General features: G+C 50.5%; 3 protein-coding genes across 3 annotated transcripts; all 3 read left to right on the top strand.

The window, feature by feature from the left end:
- The first annotated feature begins 3,732 nt into the window (after window positions 1-3,732).
- Window positions 3,733-5,390, top strand: LOC135416391 (inositol 1,4,5-trisphosphate receptor-interacting protein-like 1). Its single transcript, XM_064659492.1, has one exon. It carries the CDS (start codon window positions 3,762-3,764, stop codon window positions 5,337-5,339), a length of 1,578 nt encoding a protein of 525 aa, XP_064515562.1. The 5' UTR covers window positions 3,733-3,761; the 3' UTR covers window positions 5,340-5,390.
- Window positions 5,391-9,226: 3,836 nt separating this feature from the next.
- On the top strand, window positions 9,227-11,206 carry LOC135416390 (inositol 1,4,5-trisphosphate receptor-interacting protein-like 1). Its single transcript, XM_064659490.1, has one exon. The coding sequence runs from the start codon at window positions 9,241-9,243 to the stop codon at window positions 10,759-10,761; it is 1,521 nt and encodes a 506-aa protein (XP_064515560.1). The 5' UTR covers window positions 9,227-9,240; the 3' UTR covers window positions 10,762-11,206.
- Window positions 11,207-14,194: 2,988 nt separating this feature from the next.
- Window positions 14,195-17,077, top strand: LOC135416389 (inositol 1,4,5-trisphosphate receptor-interacting protein-like 1). The gene has a single exon (XM_064659489.1). The coding sequence runs from the start codon at window positions 14,435-14,437 to the stop codon at window positions 16,115-16,117; it is 1,683 nt and encodes a 560-aa protein (XP_064515559.1). The 5' UTR covers window positions 14,195-14,434; the 3' UTR covers window positions 16,118-17,077.
- The last annotated feature ends 1,405 nt before the right edge of the window (window positions 17,078-18,482 follow it).

Below are 18,482 nucleotides of genomic sequence, written 5' to 3'. Positions count from 1 at the left end.
AGGAGCATGTTGACAGAGAGAGGGAAAGGAAAACCCTTTGCAGCAGCACTCTGCCATCAGCATTCCCCTCTCAGCAGTCTGCCCAGCACAGCCTGCAGTGATGGCCAGGGGGCCTACAAAGATGACTTTCATCCTCCTTTCCCCTCACACTCTCATGGCCATTGTGGCCATTTCAGATGGGCCCAGGAATTCTTTCTGGTACCTCCAGCTGCTCAGGGATCAAGTGATAGGCATCGCCACTATTGCTCCTTGTGTTCGTGGTGGCCTGGCTGGAGAATCTGCTCATCCCAAAGCATATCTCTCATAGATCCCTGAAGGGCCATCTTTAGGTCAAGGTTGCACTCACCCTGCTGGACCTGACCTGAAACTTTTTAGATATAAATTTAAAAGTTTTTCTTTAGTGTATATATATATTTAAAACTAATAGGCCATAGAGATATTCTTCTTTTTAATATATATATTTTAGGTAATATTACATATACCTCTTGATATTTTTTATAGCACATAGATAATTAACTTGATAGAATAATATTTTTAGGTATTAATATAGCATTAATAAATCTCTCACAGTCTTTCTGCTTGTCCCCTTAAGGGACACCTTTAGGTCAGCATTGCAAAAAGTCTGTCATCCCCAGACACAGTTGGAGCTGACCTTAATCTTTCAATATATAACTACATAATTTTTAATTTAATGCATACTTATATTTTATAGGTAGTTCACTTGATATAATATTAGTATTACATAAATATAGTACCAATAGATCTCCCACTCTTTGTTTCAACACATATTAACAGTCAGTAGTCACTGCATTTAGGACTGGCGATCCAGAAATCACTTTCCCCTTGCTTCAATAAAGAGTGCTGTTCTAGAATCTGGATCGTGCAAGTTTGTGTGGAACTCCACCAGGCCCAGAGGCTTGGGAAATCACACTAGTTGTGAGTCTGTGCTCATGAACAGTCACATTGACCTCAAGCAAACGGAGAGTGCTGAATGGCTTCTCATCCCAAATTAGGCCTCCTACCACCCGGCCCCTCTGCTCATCGAATCACAGAATGCTTTGGGCTGGAAGGGACCTTAAAATTCATCTGGTTCCAACCCCCCTGCCATGGGCAGGCACACCTTCCAGTAGACCAGGTTTCTCCAGGCCCCAGCCCACCAGGCCTTTAACACTCCCAGCCCTGTTCTCTGCTCTTCTCCTTCCCTCTCATAGACTGGGCATTTTGCACCAGGCACCTCAAGAGAGCAGAGCGATCCTTTCAAAGGGGAGCTCTGTGCAGGGGAGAAACGCAACCAGCAATGGCCTCTGCCTGGAGCCAGAGATTTAGGGATCCCCCTCTGCTCCTGCAGAGGCACAACAAGTGAAGGGCTGGAGAGCTGCTTGCCCTCTGCAGAACGTCCATCTTCCCTTGTCTCTAGTTACTTCCTCATGTTTTTAAAGCAACCTGAGCAGGGGGAGTGAAAAAGAACCCTTTCCAGACGCTTGGCTGGCCCAAATCACCCCCACTGTGGAATAAAGGATGGCAGTTACCCTCAAAGGACTGGAGGAGTTTCTTTCCTCCCCTCTGGCAGCTCTTCCTTTTGTAGGGGGATCATTTCTCTTGTGTGGGTTTGAGATCCTGGATCCCACTCTCACTGAATTATTGCCATGGGTGGGAACCAAGTCCCTGGGAGTGTGTGTGTGCATGTGGGGAAGGGCTGGGCCTGGACCTGCAGCTCCCTGCTAAGGCCTGCACATCAGGCCTGTGCTGAGGGCACAGGGCAGAGCTGAAGGCAAGGCCTGCTGCCCATGCAGAGCACAGGGCAGAGCTGAAGGCCCAAAACATGCCCGTGTCGAGAGCAGAAGGCTGGAACAGGCCCCGACAGCAGTGGCAACAAAGGCCAGACCCGTCCAGCACAAGGAGGAAGCCGAGCACACCCATGTGCTGCCAGGGGCATTTTGGGGGCACTGCTGAGCCAGTCCCTCTGGTGGGATGGGCAGTTCCCAAGGACAAAACAGAACCACACTGAGGTGTCCAGACTCTGTCAGGGTGGCAAAGCAGAGTCCTGCAACCACAGTGGCCCTGCTGGAAATGATATCTCTTTTCTAATGTTCTAACGGTTTCATTAACTCATTAATTAATTGTTTTAACTAATAATACACAGTCTGTTGAATCACTTTCCGCTTGCATTGAGCAGCATTTGACATGAGCTGCTATTGTGGGAGCACAGCTTGGGAAAATACTGAAACTTTCAGTTTTGATAAAGTAACTCTGATAGGGAGAGAAAGGTGCGTTGCTGAAGTTGGAAATCGAGCATGCAGAATATATGGACCAAAAGGATGTTTTACAGAAACCAGAAGATAAAGAAGAGACTAACGGAGACTCGGTATATGTAATGGAAAGTCTGTACCGGGGCAAAACCAGAATAAAAAGATTAAAAATATGGACTTAATTTGCATGAACAGGGAGGAATTAATAACCAGTAGAGGGGAGATTACTCATCAATGAAAGGGAATTATGTCATTTAGAACCAATGAACATTCGTTTCTTTCTTTCCTAAAAATTAATAAAGAGGTGAAAAACAGTTGCATTGGTGTCTGTGGCCAGGATTCTGTAGAACATAGACACACCCAGGATTGTGAATAAAGTAATGCCTTGCTTTCTAAGAGGAAAAATGCAGTGTTAGAGGGTTTTATTGTGGCATGGATTTTGGAGGATTTTTGGTGACAGGTGTACACGTCTGATGAGAAGCGTTTGAGAGCACTGGGTGTGTTTAGCAGGAGGAAAAAGAAGTTCGGGGGGGACCTAATCGTTCTCTACAACAACCAGAAAGGAAGTGGTAGCCAGGCGGGGGATGGCTTGTTCTCCCAGGGAACAAGCACTGCGACAAGAGGAAAGGGCGTCAAGTTGTGCCAGGGGAGATTTCCATTGGATCCTAGGAAAAATTCCTTCACCAAAAAGCTTATCGAGTTTGGGAACACAGCGCCCAGAGAAAAGGCTAACTCCCCACCCTTGGAGGCATTTAAAGGCTCTGTTGATGTGTCATTTGGGGACATGGTTTATTGGTGGAATATTCAGTGTAAGGTTGGCAGTTGGACAAAAGATCTCCAAGGTCTTCTCCAACCTCCGTGACTCAGAGATTGAACTTCAGCTCAAGCAGTGTGGAGTCAGGCCTTGCACTCCAACACCCTCAATGGTCCCTTCAAACATGGCTCTTCCATGTGACTGCCACTGAGGAACAGATGAGAATAAATGCAAAAGAAAGGAGAATGGAAGTTCTTGGAAGAAGATTAACTCCAAGGCAGCCTTAAGCATTACACCAGGGCCACTGGAAGTTGCTGAGCCAGGGTGGGGACGAAGGGCGGGGCTGGCCTGGTTGTGATGTGATGTGGCTCTTGTGACATCACAGGCATTGTGTCACAGTGGGGGCAGCTAGAGATGGCCCCAGCAGGTAACGCTGCCCCAGTCGAGCCTGGACAAGTGGTGAGTGCACACACACAGGGGCGAGGCTGCGTTGGGCGAGGGCCGGGGCCGAAACACTGTCCCTGGGGCTGGGTTCTCCCTCTGCATCCAGGGCCAATCCCTCACCAGAACACCTGGGGCACCGAGTGGTGCTGCTGCTGCTGGGGCAGTGGGACAGGCCTTGCTGCCTGCCAGCTGCCCTGGGGCCCTCTCCTTCCTGCTCCACATCCCCGCTGCTCCCATTCATACTCCTCTCACCTCTCGCTCCTTCCCTCCCTTTCAACCCCACTCAACCCCTTCTCTCTCTCCTCCTGCAGGCCATGGCTGTTACAATGTTTCTTCTCGTGCTTTTGCAAGCCCTCATCCAGTACCCACAGATGGTGGGTGATGGGCTGGATGAGGTCACCCGTCTGCGCATGGAGCTGCGTGAAAAGCTCCTGGACAGAGAGATGACTCGGCTGCTGCAGGAGCTGGAGCAGAGCAGCCTGGAGCGCAGTGTCAGGGCCTGGGGAGCCCTGCTCTGGGCTGCCTTGCAACAGGGGGACTTCTGGGCTCTGGCTGGAGTCCTGGGCCTCCTCTTGTGGCTGTGGTTTATCCGCAGCAGAAGAAGCGGCGAGCCAGAAAACAATGGCCGGGAGGAGGGGGCAGGAGATGGTGATGGTGGTGGAAATGAAGGGGAAGAAAACCGTGATGCGATTATTTGGGTAGTCAACAACGCTGATGCAATTGAAGGAGAAGACCACGATGTTGCAAATGAAGTAGAAGAGGATATTATTCCCCACAGCCTGAGACAGCGTTTAGAGGAGAACCTAGACCGCCTGATGGAAGGTAGAGTGATTACAACTCTCCTGATGGAGAACTTCACGGTGTTCTTTGGACACCTCTTGTCAGACAGTTCATACCCAGTGCCGCAACGAGCCATCGGGGTGGGCAGTGCCTTTGAAGGCTGGAGTCCCCGGGAGGAGGATGCTGTGTACCGTTTCCTTGTACCTCTCAATCCTCCCCTGGGGTACACCTTCCATCTGGAGATGGACACCTCAGGGCAGTTGCCCGGCAGGAACTTCTTCATCCGCGTGGAGCCGGTGTGCACCTGCCCAAGGGAGCAGCAGGATGACAACGTGCTGTGCTCCCTCCACCACCACCCAGAAGAAGAGCAGAGGAGGAACGAGGAGCCCAACTTCCTAAACACCCTCTGCACTGGCTCCTACCTGGATGTGGAGAAAACTGCCCGCTGGTTCTACCAGTTGGTGAGAGCGGCCTGGCCGGCTTTGCCTCAGTCACACAGTTGGCAATTAGTGCTGCTGCCCTCCAGCCGCTGCTGCAAATTCAAGCTGACCAGAGGCAGAAAGAGCCTGATGGTTGAGTTGCTCTTTGGAGTGCAAGAAGGCAATTCAGACATCTACGTGAGCAGCCAGCATACAGAGGCCCTCTTCACCCCAAGCACAATGTGGCCTGAGACCTACGCCGTGGCAGAGATGAAGTTCTTTAAGCTAATTGCCCGGCAGTCTCCACTTAACAACTGGCACCTCAAGTGCCTGCATGTCTTGGTCCGAGCTCTTCTGGGCATAGGCTTCTCCACCTATACCCTGAAGACCATTGTGATGCACCTCCTGAACACCATACCCGTGTCACGGTGGCGCATGAGGCATTTCCGGCGGCGGCTGGAGGATACCATGGAGTACCTGCGTGGCTCCCTGGAGGAGAAGCGCCTTGACCACTTTGTTGTGGGCAACCGGACATTTCCTCAAGAGATTCTCTTGCCCACGGATGTCAAAATGGCCGAGCCGCCCAACCTCTTCCATCACCTGGCACAGGATCCGGCCGCCCACACGCAGGCAATGAACGAGTGCCATGAACTGGGACATCGGCTCTCAAGAATGCTGCACGACGGCCATTGAAAGAAGTCTTCCTGCACACAGCTGTGCTTGGGGGGCTCACAGCTGGTCAAAGACAAGAACGTCCTACCGCAAGGCAAAAAGTGAGGAGCATGTTGACAGAGAGAGGGAAAGGAAAACCCTTTGCAGCAGCACTCTGCCATCAGCATTCCCCTCTCAGCAGTCTGCCCAGCACAGCCTGCAGTGATGGCCAGGGGGCCTACAAAGATGACTTTCATCCTCCTTTCCCCTCACACTCTCATGGCCATTGTGGCCATTTCAGATGGGCCCAGGAATTCTTTCTGGTACCTCCAGCTGCTCAGGGATCAAGTGATAGGCATCGCCACTATTGCTCCTTGTGTTCGTGGTGGCCTGGCTGGAGAATCTGCTCATCCCAAAGCATATCTCTCATAGATCCCTGAAGGGCCATCTTTAGGTCAAGGTTGCACTCACCCTGCTGGACCTGACCTGAAACTTTTTAGATATAAATTTAAAAGTTTTTCTTTAGTGTATATATATATTTAAAACTAATAGGCCATAGAGATATTCTTCTTTTTAATATATATATTTTAGGTAATATTACATATACCTCTTGATATTTTTTATAGCACATAGATAATTAACTTGATAGAATAATATTTTTAGGTATTAATATAGCATTAATAAATCTCTCACAGTCTTTCTGCTTGTCCCCTTAAGGGACACCTTTAGGTCAGCATTGCAAAAAGTCTGTCATCCCCAGACACAGTTGGAGCTGACCTTAATCTTTCAATATATAACTACATAATTTTTAATTTAATGCATACTTATATTTTATAGGTAGTTCACCTGATATAATATTAGTATTACATAAATATAGTACCAATAGATCTCCCACTCTTTGTTTCAACACATATTAACAGTCAGTAGTCACTGCATTTAGGACTGGCGATCCAGAAATCACTTTCCCCTTGCTTCAATAAAGAGTGCTGTTCTAGAATCTGGATCGTGCAAGTTTGTGTGGAACTCCACCAGGCCCAGAGGCTTGGGAAATCACACTAGTTGTGAGTCTGTGCTCATGAACAGTCACATTGACCTCAAGCAAACTGAGAGTGCTGAATGGCTTCTCATCCCAAATTAGGCCTCCTACCACCCGGCCCCTCTGCTCATCGAATCACAGAATGCTTTGGGCTGGAAGGGACCTTAAAATTCATCTGGTTCCAACCCCCCTGCCATGGGCAGGCACACCTTCCAGTAGACCAGGTTTCTCCAGGCCCCAGCCCACCAGGCCTTTAACACTCCCAGCCCTGTTCTCTGCTCTTCTCCTTCCCTCTCATAGACTGGGCATTTTGCACCAGGCACCTCAAGAGAGCAGAGCGATCCTTTCAAAGGGGAGCTCTGTGCAGGGGAGAAACGCAACCAGCAATGGCCTCTGCCTGGAGCCAGAGATTTAGGGATCCCCCTCTGCTCCTGCACAGGTACAACAAGTGAAGGGCTGGAGAGCTGCTTGCCCTCTGCAGAACGTCCATCTTCCCTTGTCTCTAGTTGCTTCCTCATGTTTTTAAAGCAACCTGAGCAGGGGGAGTGAAAAAGAACCCTTTCCAGACGCTTGGCTGGCCCAAATCACCCCCACTGTGGAATAAAGGATGGCAGTTACCCTCAAAGGACTGGAGGAGTTTCTTTCCTCCCCTCTGGCAGCTCTTCCTTTTGTAGGGGGATCATTTCTCTTGTGTGGGTTTGAGATCCTGGATCCCACTCTCACTGAATTATTGCCATGGGTGGGAACCAAGTCCCTGGGAGTGTGTGTGTGCATGTGGGGAAGGGCTGGGCCTGGACCTGCAGCTCCCTGCTAAGGCCTGCACATCAGGCCTGTGCTGAGGGCACAGGGCAGAGCTGAAGGCAAGGCCTGCTGCCCATGCAGAGCACAGGGCAGAGCTGAAGGCCCAAAACATGCCCGTGTCGAGAGCAGAAGGCTGGAACAGGCCCCGACAGCAGTGGCAACAAAGGCCAGACCCCTCCAGCACAAGGAGGAAGCCGAGCACACCCATGTGCTGCCAGGGGCATTCTGGGGGCACTGCTGAGCCAGTCCCTCTGGTGGGATGGGCAGTTCCCAAGGACAAAACAGAACCACACTGAGGTGTCCAGACTCTGTCAGGGTGGCAAAGCAGAGTCCTGCAACCACAGTGGCCCTGCTGGAAATGATATCTCTTTTCTAATGTTCTAACGGTTTCATTAACTCATTAATTAATTGTTTTAACTAATAATACACAGTCTGTTGAATCACTTTCCGCTTGCATTGAGCAGCATTTGACATGAGCTGCTATTGTGGGAGCACAGCTTGGGAAAATACTGAAACTTTCAGTTTTGATAAAGTAACTCTGATAGGGAGAGAAAGGTGCGTTGCTGAAGTTGGAAATCGAGCATGCAGAATATATGGACCAAAAGGATGTTTTACAGAAACCAGAAGATAAAGAAGAGACTAACGGAGACTCGGTATATGTAACGGAAAGTCTGTACCGGGGCAAAACCAGAATAAAAAGATTAAAAATATGGACTTAATTTGCATGAACAGGGAGGAATTAATAACCAGTAGAGGGGAGATTACTCATCAATGAAAGGGAATTATGTCATTTAGAACCAATGAACATTCGTTTCTTTCTTTCCTAAAAATTAATAAAGAGGTGAAAAACAGTTGCATTGGTGTCTGTGGCCAGGATTCTGTAGAACATGGACACACCCAGGATTGTGAATAAAGTAATGCCTTGCTTTCTAACAGGAAAAATGCAGTGTTAGAGGGTTTTATTGTGGCATGGATTTTGGAGGATTTTTGGTGACAGGTGTACACGTCTGATGAGAAGCGTTTGAGAGCACTGGGTGTGTTTAGCAGGAGGAAAAAGAAGTTCCGGGGGGACCTAATCGTTCCCTACAACAACCAGAAAGGAAGCGGTAGCCAGGCGGGGGATGGCTTGTTCTCCCAGGGAACAAGCACTGCGACAAGAGGAAAGGGCGTCAAGTTGTGCCAGGGGAGATTTCCATTGGATCCTAGGAAAAATTCCTTCACCAAAAAGCTTATCAAGTTTGGGAACAGAGTGCCCAGAGAAAAGGCTAACTCCCCACCCTTGGAGGCATTTAAAGGCTCTGTTGATGTGTCATTTGGGGACATGGTTTATTGGTGGAATATTCAGTGTAAGGTTGGCAGTTGGACAAAAGATCTCCAAGGTCTTCTCCAACCTCCGTGACTCAGAGATTGAACTTCAGCTCAAGCAGTGTGGAGTCAGGCCTTGCACTCCAACACCCTCAATGGTCCCTTCAAACATGGCTCTTCCATGTGACTGCCACTGAGGAACAGATGATAATAAATGCAAAAGAAAGGAGAATGGAAGTTCTTGGAAGAAGATTAACTCCAAGGCAGCCTTAAGCATTACACCAGGGCCACTGGAAGTTGCTGAGCCAGGGTGGGGACGAAGGGCGGGGCTGGCCTGGCTGTGATGTGATGTGGCTCTTGTGACATCACAGGCATTGTGTCACAATGGGGGCAGCTAGAGATGGCCCCAGCAGGTAACGCTGCTCCAGTCGAGCCTGGACAAGTGGTGAGTGCACACACACAGGGGCGAGGCTGCGTTGGGCGAGGGCCGGGGCCGAAACACTGTCCCTGGGGCTGGGTTCTCCCTCTGCATCCAGGGCCAATCCCTCACCAGAACACCTGGGGCACCGAGTGGTGCTGCTGCTGCTGGGGCAGTGGGACAGGCCTTGCTGCCTGCCAGCTGCCCTGGGGTCCTCTCCTTCCTGCTCCACATCCCCGCTGCTCCCATTCATACTCCCCTCACCTCTCGCTCCTTCCCTCCCTTTCAACCCCACTCAACCCCTTCTCTCTCTCCTCCTGCAGGCCATGGCTGTTACAATGTTTCTTCTCATGCTTTTGCAAGCCCTCATCCAGTACCCACAGATGGTGGGTGATGGGCTGGATGAGGTCACCCGTCTGCGCATGGAGCTGCGTGAAAAGCTCCTGGACAGAGAGATGACTCGGCTGCTGCAGGAGCTGGAGCAGAGCAGCCTGGAGCGCAGTGTCAGGGCCTGGGGAGCCCTGCTCTGGGCTGCCTTGCAACAGGGGGACTTCTGGGCTCTGGCTGGAGTCCTGGGCCTCCTCTTGTGGCTGTGGTTTATCCGCAGCAGAAGAAGCGGCGAGCCAGAAAACAATGGCCGGGAGGAGGGGGCAGGAGATGGTGATGGTGGTGGAAATGAAGGGGAAGAAAACCGTGATGCGATTATTTGGGTAGTCAACAACGCTGATGCAATTGAAGGAGAAGACCACGATGTTGCAAATGAAGTAGAAGAGGATATTATTCCCCACAACCTGAGACAGCGTTTAGAGGAGAACCTAGACCGCCTGATGGAAGGTAGAGTGATTACAACTCTCCTGATGGAGAACTTCACGGTGTTCTTTGGACACCTCTTGTCAGACAGTTCATACCCAGTGCCGCAACGAGCCATCGGGGTGGGCAGTGCCTTTGAAGGCTGGAGTCCCCGGGAGGAGGATGCTGTGTACCGTTTCCTTGTACCTCTCAATCCTCCCCTGGGGTACACCTTCCATCTGGAGATGGACACCTCAGGGCAGTTGCCCGGCAGGAACTTCTTCATCCGCGTGGAGCCGGTGTGCACCTGCCCAAGGGAGCAGCAGGATGACAACGTGCTGTGCTCCCTCCACCACCACCCAGAAGAAGAGCAGAGGAGGAACGAGGAGCCCAACTTCCTAAACACCCTCTGCACTGGCTCCTACCTGGATGTGGAGAAAACTGCCCGCTGGTTCTACCAGTTGGTGAGAGCGGCCTGGCCGGCTTTGCCTCAGTCACACAGTTGGCAATTAGTGCTGCTGCCCTCCAGCCGCTGCTGCAAATTCAAGCTGACCAGAGGCAGAAAGAGCCTGATGGTTGAGTTGCTCTTTGGAGTGCAAGAAGGCAATTCAGACATCTACGTGAGCAGCCAGCATACAGAGGCCCTCTTCACCCCAAGCATAGTGTGGCCTGAGACCTACGCCGTGGCAGAGATGAAGTTCTTTAAGCTCATTGCCCGGCAGTCTCCACTTAACAACTGGCACCTCAAGTGCCTGCATGTCTTGGCCCGAGCTCTTCTGGGCATAGGCTTCTCCACCTATACCCTGAAGACCATTGTGATGCACCTCCTGAACACCATACCCGTGTCACGGTGGCGCATGAGGCATTTCCGGCGGCGGCTGGAGGATACCATGGAGTACCTGCGTGGCTCCCTGGAGGAGAAGCGCCTTGACCACTTTGTTGTGGGCAACCGGACATTTCCTCAAGAGATTCTCTTGCCCACGGATGTCAAAAACGCCGAGCCGCCCAACCTCTTCCATCACCTGGCACAGGATCCGGCCGCCCACACGCAGGCAATGAACGAGTGCCGTGAACTGGGACATCGGCTCTCAAGAATGCTGCACGACGGCCATTGAAAGAAGTCTTCCTGCACACAGCTGTGCTTGGGGGGCTCACAGCTGGTCAAAGACAAGCACCTCCTACCGCAAGGCAAAAAGTGAGGAGCATGTCGACAGAGAGAGGGAAAGGAAAACCCTTTGCAGCAGCACTCTGCCATCAGCATTCCCCTCTCAGCAGTCTGCCCAGCACAGCCTGCAGTGATGGCCAGGGGGCCTACAAAGATGACTTTCATCCTCCTTTCCCCTCACACTCTCATGGCCATTGTGGCCATTTCAGATGGGCCCAGGAATTCTTTCTGGTACCTCCAGCTGCTCAGGGATCAAGTGATAGGCATCGCCACTATTGCTCCTTGTGTTCGTGGTGGCCTGGCTGGAGAATCTGCTCATCCCAAAGCATATCTCCCATAGATCCCTGAAGGGCCATCTTTAGGTCAAGGTTGCACTCACCCTGCTGGACCTGACCTGAAACTTTTTAGATATTAATTTAAAAGTTTTTCTTTAGTGTATATATATATTTAAAACTAATAGGCCATAGAGATATTCTTCTTTTTAATATATATATTTTAGGTAATATTACATATATCTCTTGATATTTTTTATAGCACATAGATAATTAACTTGATAGAATAATATTTTTAGGTATTAATATAGCATTAATAAATCTCTCACAGTCTTTCTGCTTGTCCCCTTAAGGGACACCTTTAGGTCAGCATTGCAAAAAGTCTGTCATCCCCAGACACAGTTGGAGCTGACCTTAATCTTTCAATATATAACTACATAAGTTTATAAATTTTTAGATATAGAGATAATAAATACTGTAGGCAATTTATTTGATATAATATTATTAGTTCATAAATATAGCACCAATTCACCGGTCCCAGCACATTTTAATGCCCTGTAGTCACTGCATTTAGGCCTGGCAATCCAGAAATCGCTTTCCCCTTGCTTCAATAAAGAGTGCTATTCTAGAATCTGGATCGTGCAAGTTTGTGTAGAACTCCACCATGCCCAGAGGCTTGGGAAATCACACTAGTTGTGAGTCTGTGCTCATGAACAGTCACATTGACCTCAAGCAAACTGAGAGTGCTGAATGGCTTCTCATCCCAAATTAGGCCTCCTACCACCCGGCCCCTCTGCTCATCGAATCACAGAATGCTTTGGGCTGGAAGGGACCTTAAAATTCATCTGGTTCCAACCCCCCTGCCATGGGCAGGCACACCTTCCAGTAGACCAGGTTTCTCCAGGTCCCAGCCCACCAGGCCTTTAACACTCCCAGCCCTGTTCTCTGCTCTTCTCCTTCCCTCTCATAGACTGGGCATTTTGCACCAGGCACCTCAAGAGAGCAGAGCGATCCTTTCAAAGGGGAGCTCTGTGCAGGGGAGAAACGCAGCCAGCAATGGCCTCTGCCTGGAGCCAGAGATTTAGGGATCCCCCTCTGCTCCTGCAGAGGCACAACAAGTGAAGGGCTGGAGAGCTGCTTGCCCTCTGCAGAACATCCATCTTCCCTTGTCTCTAGTTGCTTCCTCATGTTTTTAAAGCAGCCTGAGCAGGGGGAGTGAAAAAGAACCCTTTCCAGACGCTTGGCTGGCCCAAATCACCCCCACTGTGGAATAAAGGATGGCAGTTGCCCTCAAAGGACTGGAGGAGTTTCTTTCCTCCCCTCTGGCAGCTCTTCCTTTTGTAGGGGGATCATTTCTCTTGTGTGGGTTTGAGATCCTGGATCCCACTCTCACTAAATTATTGCCATGGGTGGGAACCAAGTCCCTGGGAGTGTGTGTGTGCATGTGGGGAAGGGCTGGGCCTGGACCTGCAGCTCCCTGCTAAGGCCTGCACATCAGGCCTGTGCTGAGGGCACAGGGCAGAGCTGAAGGCAAGGCCTGCTGCCCATGCAGAGCACAGGGCAGAGCTGAAGGCCCAAAACATGCCTGTGTCGAGAGCAGAAGGCTGGAACAGGCCCCGACAGCAGTGGCAACAAAGGCCTGACCCCTCCAGCACAAGGAGGAAGCCGAGCACACCCATGTGCTGCCAGGGGCATTTTGGGGGCACTGCTGAGCCAGTCCCTCTGGAGGGATGGGCAGTTCCCAAGGACAAAGCAGAAGCACACTGAGGTGTCCAGACTCTGTCAGGGTGGCAAAGCTGAATCCTGCAACCACTGTGGCCCTGCTGGAAATGATATCTCTTTTCTAATGTTTTAATGGTTTCAATAACTCGTTAATTAATTAAACTCATTTTAACTAATAATACACAGTCTGCTGAATCACTTTCCGCTTGCATTCTGCAGCATTTGACATGAGCTGCTATTGTGGGAGTACAGCTTGGGAAAATACTGAAACTCTCAGTTTTGATAAAGTAACTCTGATAGGGAGAGAAAGGTGCGTTGTTGAAGTTAGAAATCGAGCACACAGAATTTATGGACTACAAGGATATTTTACAGAAAGCAGAAGATAAAGAAGAGACTAACGGAGACTCGGTATATGTAATGGAAAGTCCGTATCGGGGCAAAAACAGAATAAAAAGATTAAAAATATGGACTTAATTCGCATGAACAGGGAGGAATTAATAACCAGTAGAGGAGAGATTACTCATCAATGAAAGCGAGTTATGTCATTTAGAACCAATGAACATTCGTTTCTTTCTTTCCTAAAAATTAATAAAGAGGTGAAAAACAGTTGCATTGGTGTCTGTGGCCAGGATTCTGTAGAACATGGGCACACCCAGGATTGTGAATAAAGTAATGCCTTGCTTTCTAAGAGGAAAAATGCAGTGTTAGAGGGTTTTATTGTGGCATGGATTTTGGAGGATTTTTGGTGACAGGTGTACAAGTCTGATGAGAAGCGTTTGAGAGCACTGGGTGTGTTTAGCAGGAGGAAAAAGAAGTTCGGGGGGGACCTAATCGTTCTCTACAACAACCAGAAAGGAAGTGGTAGCCAGGCGGGGATGGCTTGTTCTCCCAGGGAACAAGCACTGCGACAAGAGGAAAGGGCGTCAAGTTGTGCCAGGGGAGATTTCCATTGGATCCTAGGAAAAATTCCTTCACCAAAAAGCTTATCGAGTTTGGGAACACAGCGCCCAGAGAAAAGGCTAACTCCCCACCCTTGGAGGCATTTAAAGGCTCTGTTGATGTGTCATTTGGGGACATGGTTTATTGGTGGAATAGGCAGTGTAAGGTTGGCAGTTGGACAAAAGATCTCCAAGGTCTTCTCCAACCTCCGTGACTCAGAGATTGAACTTCAGCTCAAGCAGTGTGGAGTCAGGCCTTGCACTCCAACACCCTCAATGGTCCCTTCAAACATGGCTCTTCCATGTGACTGCCACTGAGGAACAGATGAGAATAAATGCAAAAGAAAGGAGAATGGAAGTTCTTGGAAGAAGATTAACTCCAAGGCAGCCTTAAGCATTACACCAGGGCCACTGGAAGTTGCTGAGCCAGGGTGGGGACGAAGGGCGGGGCTGACCTGGCTGTGATGTGATGTGGCTCTTGTGACATCACAGGCATTGTGTCACAGTGGGGGCAGCTAGAGATGGCCCCAGCAGGTAACGCTGCCCCAGTCGAGCCTGGACAAGTGGTGAGTGCACACACGCAGGGACGAGGCTGCGTTGGGCGAGGGCCGGGGCCGAAACGCTGCCCCTGGGGCTGGGTTCTCCCTCTGCATCCAGGGCCAATCCCTCACCAGAACACCTGGGGCACCGAATGGTGCTGCTGCTGCTGGGGCAGTGGGACAGGCCTTGCTGCCTGCCAGTTGCCCTGGGGCCCTCTCCTTCCTGCTCCACATCCCCGCTGCTCCCATTTGTACTCCCCTCACCTCTCGCTCCTTCCCTCCCTTTCAACCCCACTCAACCCCTTCTCTCTCTCCTCCTGCAGGCCATGGCTGCGAAAATGTTTCTTCTCGTGCTTTTGCAAACCATCATCCAGTACCCACAGATGGTGGGTGATAGGCTGGATGAGGACACCCGTCTGCACATGGAACTGCGTGCAGAGCTCCTGGACAGAGAGATGACTCGGCTGCTGCAGGAGCTGGAGCAGAGCAACCTGGAGCGCAGTGTCAGGGCCTGGGGAGCCCTGCTCTGGGCTGCCTTGCAACAGGGGGACTTCTGGGCTCTGGCTGTAGTCCTGGGCCTCCTCTTGTGGCTGTGGTTGGTCTGCCGGAGAAGGAGCCACGAGCCAGACAACAATGGCCAGGAGGAAGAGGAAGACAGAGAAGACCATGAAGATGCCAATGAAGAAGAAGAAGAACTCACTTTTGAGAATGCCCTGAGATGGGTTTTAGTGCACCTGATAAAGTGGCCTGTTCAGGATCTGAAGAGAGGTTGCAAAGACACAACTGTCCTGATGGAAAACTTCACATTTGTCTTTGGACTACTCTTGTCAGACAGTTCATACCCAGTGCCGCAACGAGCCATTGGGGTGGGCAGTGCCTTTGAAGGCTGGAGTCCCCGGGAGGAGGACGTGGTGTACAGTGTCCTTGTACCTCTCACTCCTCCGCCGGGGCACACCTTCCATCTGGAGATGGACACTTCAGGGTACATACCCGGCAGGAACTTCTTCATCCGCGTGGAGCCGGTGTGCACCTGCCCAAGGGAGCAGCAGGATGACAACGTGCTGTGCTCCCTCCACCACCCAGAAGAAGAGCAGAGGAGGAACGAGGAGCCCAACTTCCTAAACACCCTCTGCACCGGCTCCTACCTGGATGTGGAGAAAACTGCCCGCTGGTTCTACCAGTTGGTGAGAGCGGCCTGGCCGGCTTTGCCTCAGTCACACAGTTGGCAATTAGTGCTGCTGCCCTCCAGCCGCTGCTGCAAATTCAAGCTGACCAGAGGCAGACAGAGCCTGACGGTTGAGTTGCTCTTTGGGGTGCAAGTAGGCAATTCAGACATCTACGTGAGCAGCCAGCATACAGAGGCCCTCTTCACCCCAAGTACAGTGTGGCCTGAGACCTACGCCGTGGCAGAGATGAAGTTCTTCAGGCACATTGCCAATCAGGCTCCACGTGACAGCTGGCACCTCAAATGCCTGCAGCTCTTGGCCTGTGCTCTGGTGGGCATAGGCTTCTCCACTTACATGATGAAGACCATTGTGATGCACCTCCTGAACACCATACCCGTGTCACGGTGGCACAAAAGGCAAGTCCTGCAGCGGCTGGGGGATACCATGGAGTACCTGCGTGGCTCCCTGGAGGAGAAACGCCTTGACCACTTTGTTGTGGGCAACCGGACATTTCCTCAAGAGATTCTCTTGCCCACGGATGTCAAAACGGCCGAGCCACCCAACCTCTTCCATCGCCTGGCGCAGGATCCGGCCGCCCACACGCAGGCCATGAGGGAGTACCAAGAACTTTGGGGTCGGATCCAAAGAATTGTCCTCTACGGCCGGTGAAAGACATCTCCACATAGAGAGCTGTGCATGTGGGGCTCACAGCTGGTCCAAGACAACCACCTCATACCACAAGGAAAAAGAGAGGAGGACATGGGACAGAGAGAACAAAGAGAAAACCCTGTGCAGCAGCACTCTGCCATCAGCATTCCCCTCTCTGCCCAGCACAGCCTCCAGTGATGACCTGGGGGGCTAAAAAGATGACTTTCATCCTCCTCGCTCCTCACACTCTCACGGCCATTGTGGCCATTGTAGATGAGCCCAGGAACTCTTTCTGGTGCCTATAACATGTGATTGTTCCATCACTTTGGAGGGGCCAAAAATTACCGTATAAATATAGTGGGGATGTGGGACAGAAAAAGAAAGACCAAAAAAAAGAGCAGAAAAGGCAGAGGGGGAAAAGCAACTCTGCTTGCTCGGGATCAGTCAGCAGACTGTATCTCTCCTTGTCCCCTGAACAGACATCTCTAGGTCAGCATTGCACACACTGTGTGGGACCTGACCTGAAATTTTTTAAATATAACTTTAGAAAGTTTTATTTCATATCTATATATTTTAGCTAATATTACATATATCTCTTGATATTTATTATAGCACATAGATAATTAACTTGATAGAATTACACTTTTATATATTAATATAGCATTAATAAATCTCTCACAGTCTTTCCGCTTGTCCCCTTAAGGGACACCTTTAGGTCAGCCTTGCACCAAGACTGTCATCCCTTGACTCTGTTGCAGCTGACCTTAATATTTTAATATATAAATACATAAGTTTATAAATTTTTAGATATAGAGATAATATATACTGTAGGCAATTTATTTGATATAATATTATTAGTTCATAAATATAGCACCAATTCATCTGTCCCAGCACATTTTAATGCCCTGTAGTCACTGCATTTAGGACTGGCAATCCAGAAACTGCTTTCCCCTTGCTTCAATAAAGAGTGCTATTCTAGAATCTGGATCGTGCAAGTTTGTGTACAACTCCACCAGGCCCAGAGGCTTGGGAAATCACACTAGTTGTGAGTCTGTGCTCATGAACAGTCACATTGACCTCAAGCAAACTGAGAGTGCTGAATGGCTTCTCATCCCAAATTAGGCCTCCTGCCACCCGGCCCCTCTGCTCATCGAATCACAGAATGCTTTGGGCTGGAAGGGACCTTAAAATTCATCTGGTTCCAACCCCCCTGCCATGGGCAGGCACACCTTCCAGTAGACCAGGTTTCTCCGAGCCCCAGCCCACCAGGCCTTTAACACTCCCAGACCTGTTCTCTGCTCTTCTCCTTCCCTCTCATAGACTGGGCATTTTGCACCAGGCGCCTCAAGAGAGCAGAGCGATCCTTTCGAAGGGGAGCTCTGTGCAGGGGAGAAACGCAACCAGCAATGGCCTCTGGCTGGAGCCAGAGATTTAGGGATCCCCCTCTGCTCCTGCAGAGGCACAACAAGTGAAGGGCTGGAGAGCTGCTTGCCCTCTGCAGAACGTCCATCTTCCCTTGTCTCTAGTTGCTTCCTTGTCTTCTTAAAGCAGCCTGAGCAGGGGGAGTGAAAAAGAACCCTTTCCAGACGCTTGGCTGGCCCAAATCACCCCCACTGTGGAATAAAGGATGGCAGTTGCCCTCAAAGGACTGGAGGAGTTTCTTTCCTCCCCTCTGGCAGCTCTTCCTTTTGTAGGGGGATCATTTCTCTTGTGTGGGTTTGAGATCCTGGATCCCACTCTCACTAAATTATTGCCATGGGTGGGAACCAAGTCCCTGGGAGTGTGTGTGTGCATGTGGGGAAGGGCTGGGCCTGGACCTGCAGCTCCCTGCTAAGGCCTGCACATCAGGCCTGTGCTGAGGGCACAGGGCAGAGCTGAAGGCAAGGCCTGCTGCCCATGCAGAGCACAGGGCAGAGTTGAAGGCCCAAAACATGCCTGTGTCGAGAGCAGAAGGCTGGAACAGGCCCCGACAGCAGTGGCAACAAAGGCCTGACCCCTCCAGCACAAGGAGGAAGCCGAGCACACCCATGTGCTGCCAGGGGCATTTTGGGGGCACTGCTGAGCCAGTCCCTCTGGAGGGATGGGCAGTTCCCAAGGACAAAGCAGAAGCACACTGAGGTGTCCAGACTCTGTCAGGGTGGCAAAGCTGAATCCTGCAACCACTGTGGCCCTGCTGGAAATGAAATCTCTTTTCTAATGTTTTAATGATTTCATTAACTCGTTAATTAATTAAACTCATTTTAACTAATAATACACAGTCTGCTGAATCACTTTCCGCTTGCATTCTGCAGCATTTGACATGAGCTGCTATTGTGGGAGTACAGCTTGGGAAAATACTGAAACTCTCAGTTTTGATAAAGTAACTCTGATAGGGAGAGAAAGGTGC

The sequence above is a fragment of the Pseudopipra pipra genome, chromosome 6 (assembly GCF_036250125.1).
Source record: "Pseudopipra pipra isolate bDixPip1 chromosome 6, bDixPip1.hap1, whole genome shotgun sequence".
Lineage (NCBI taxonomy): Eukaryota > Metazoa > Chordata > Aves > Passeriformes > Pipridae > Pseudopipra > Pseudopipra pipra.
This window is presented reverse-complemented; position numbering and strand designations above follow the sequence as displayed.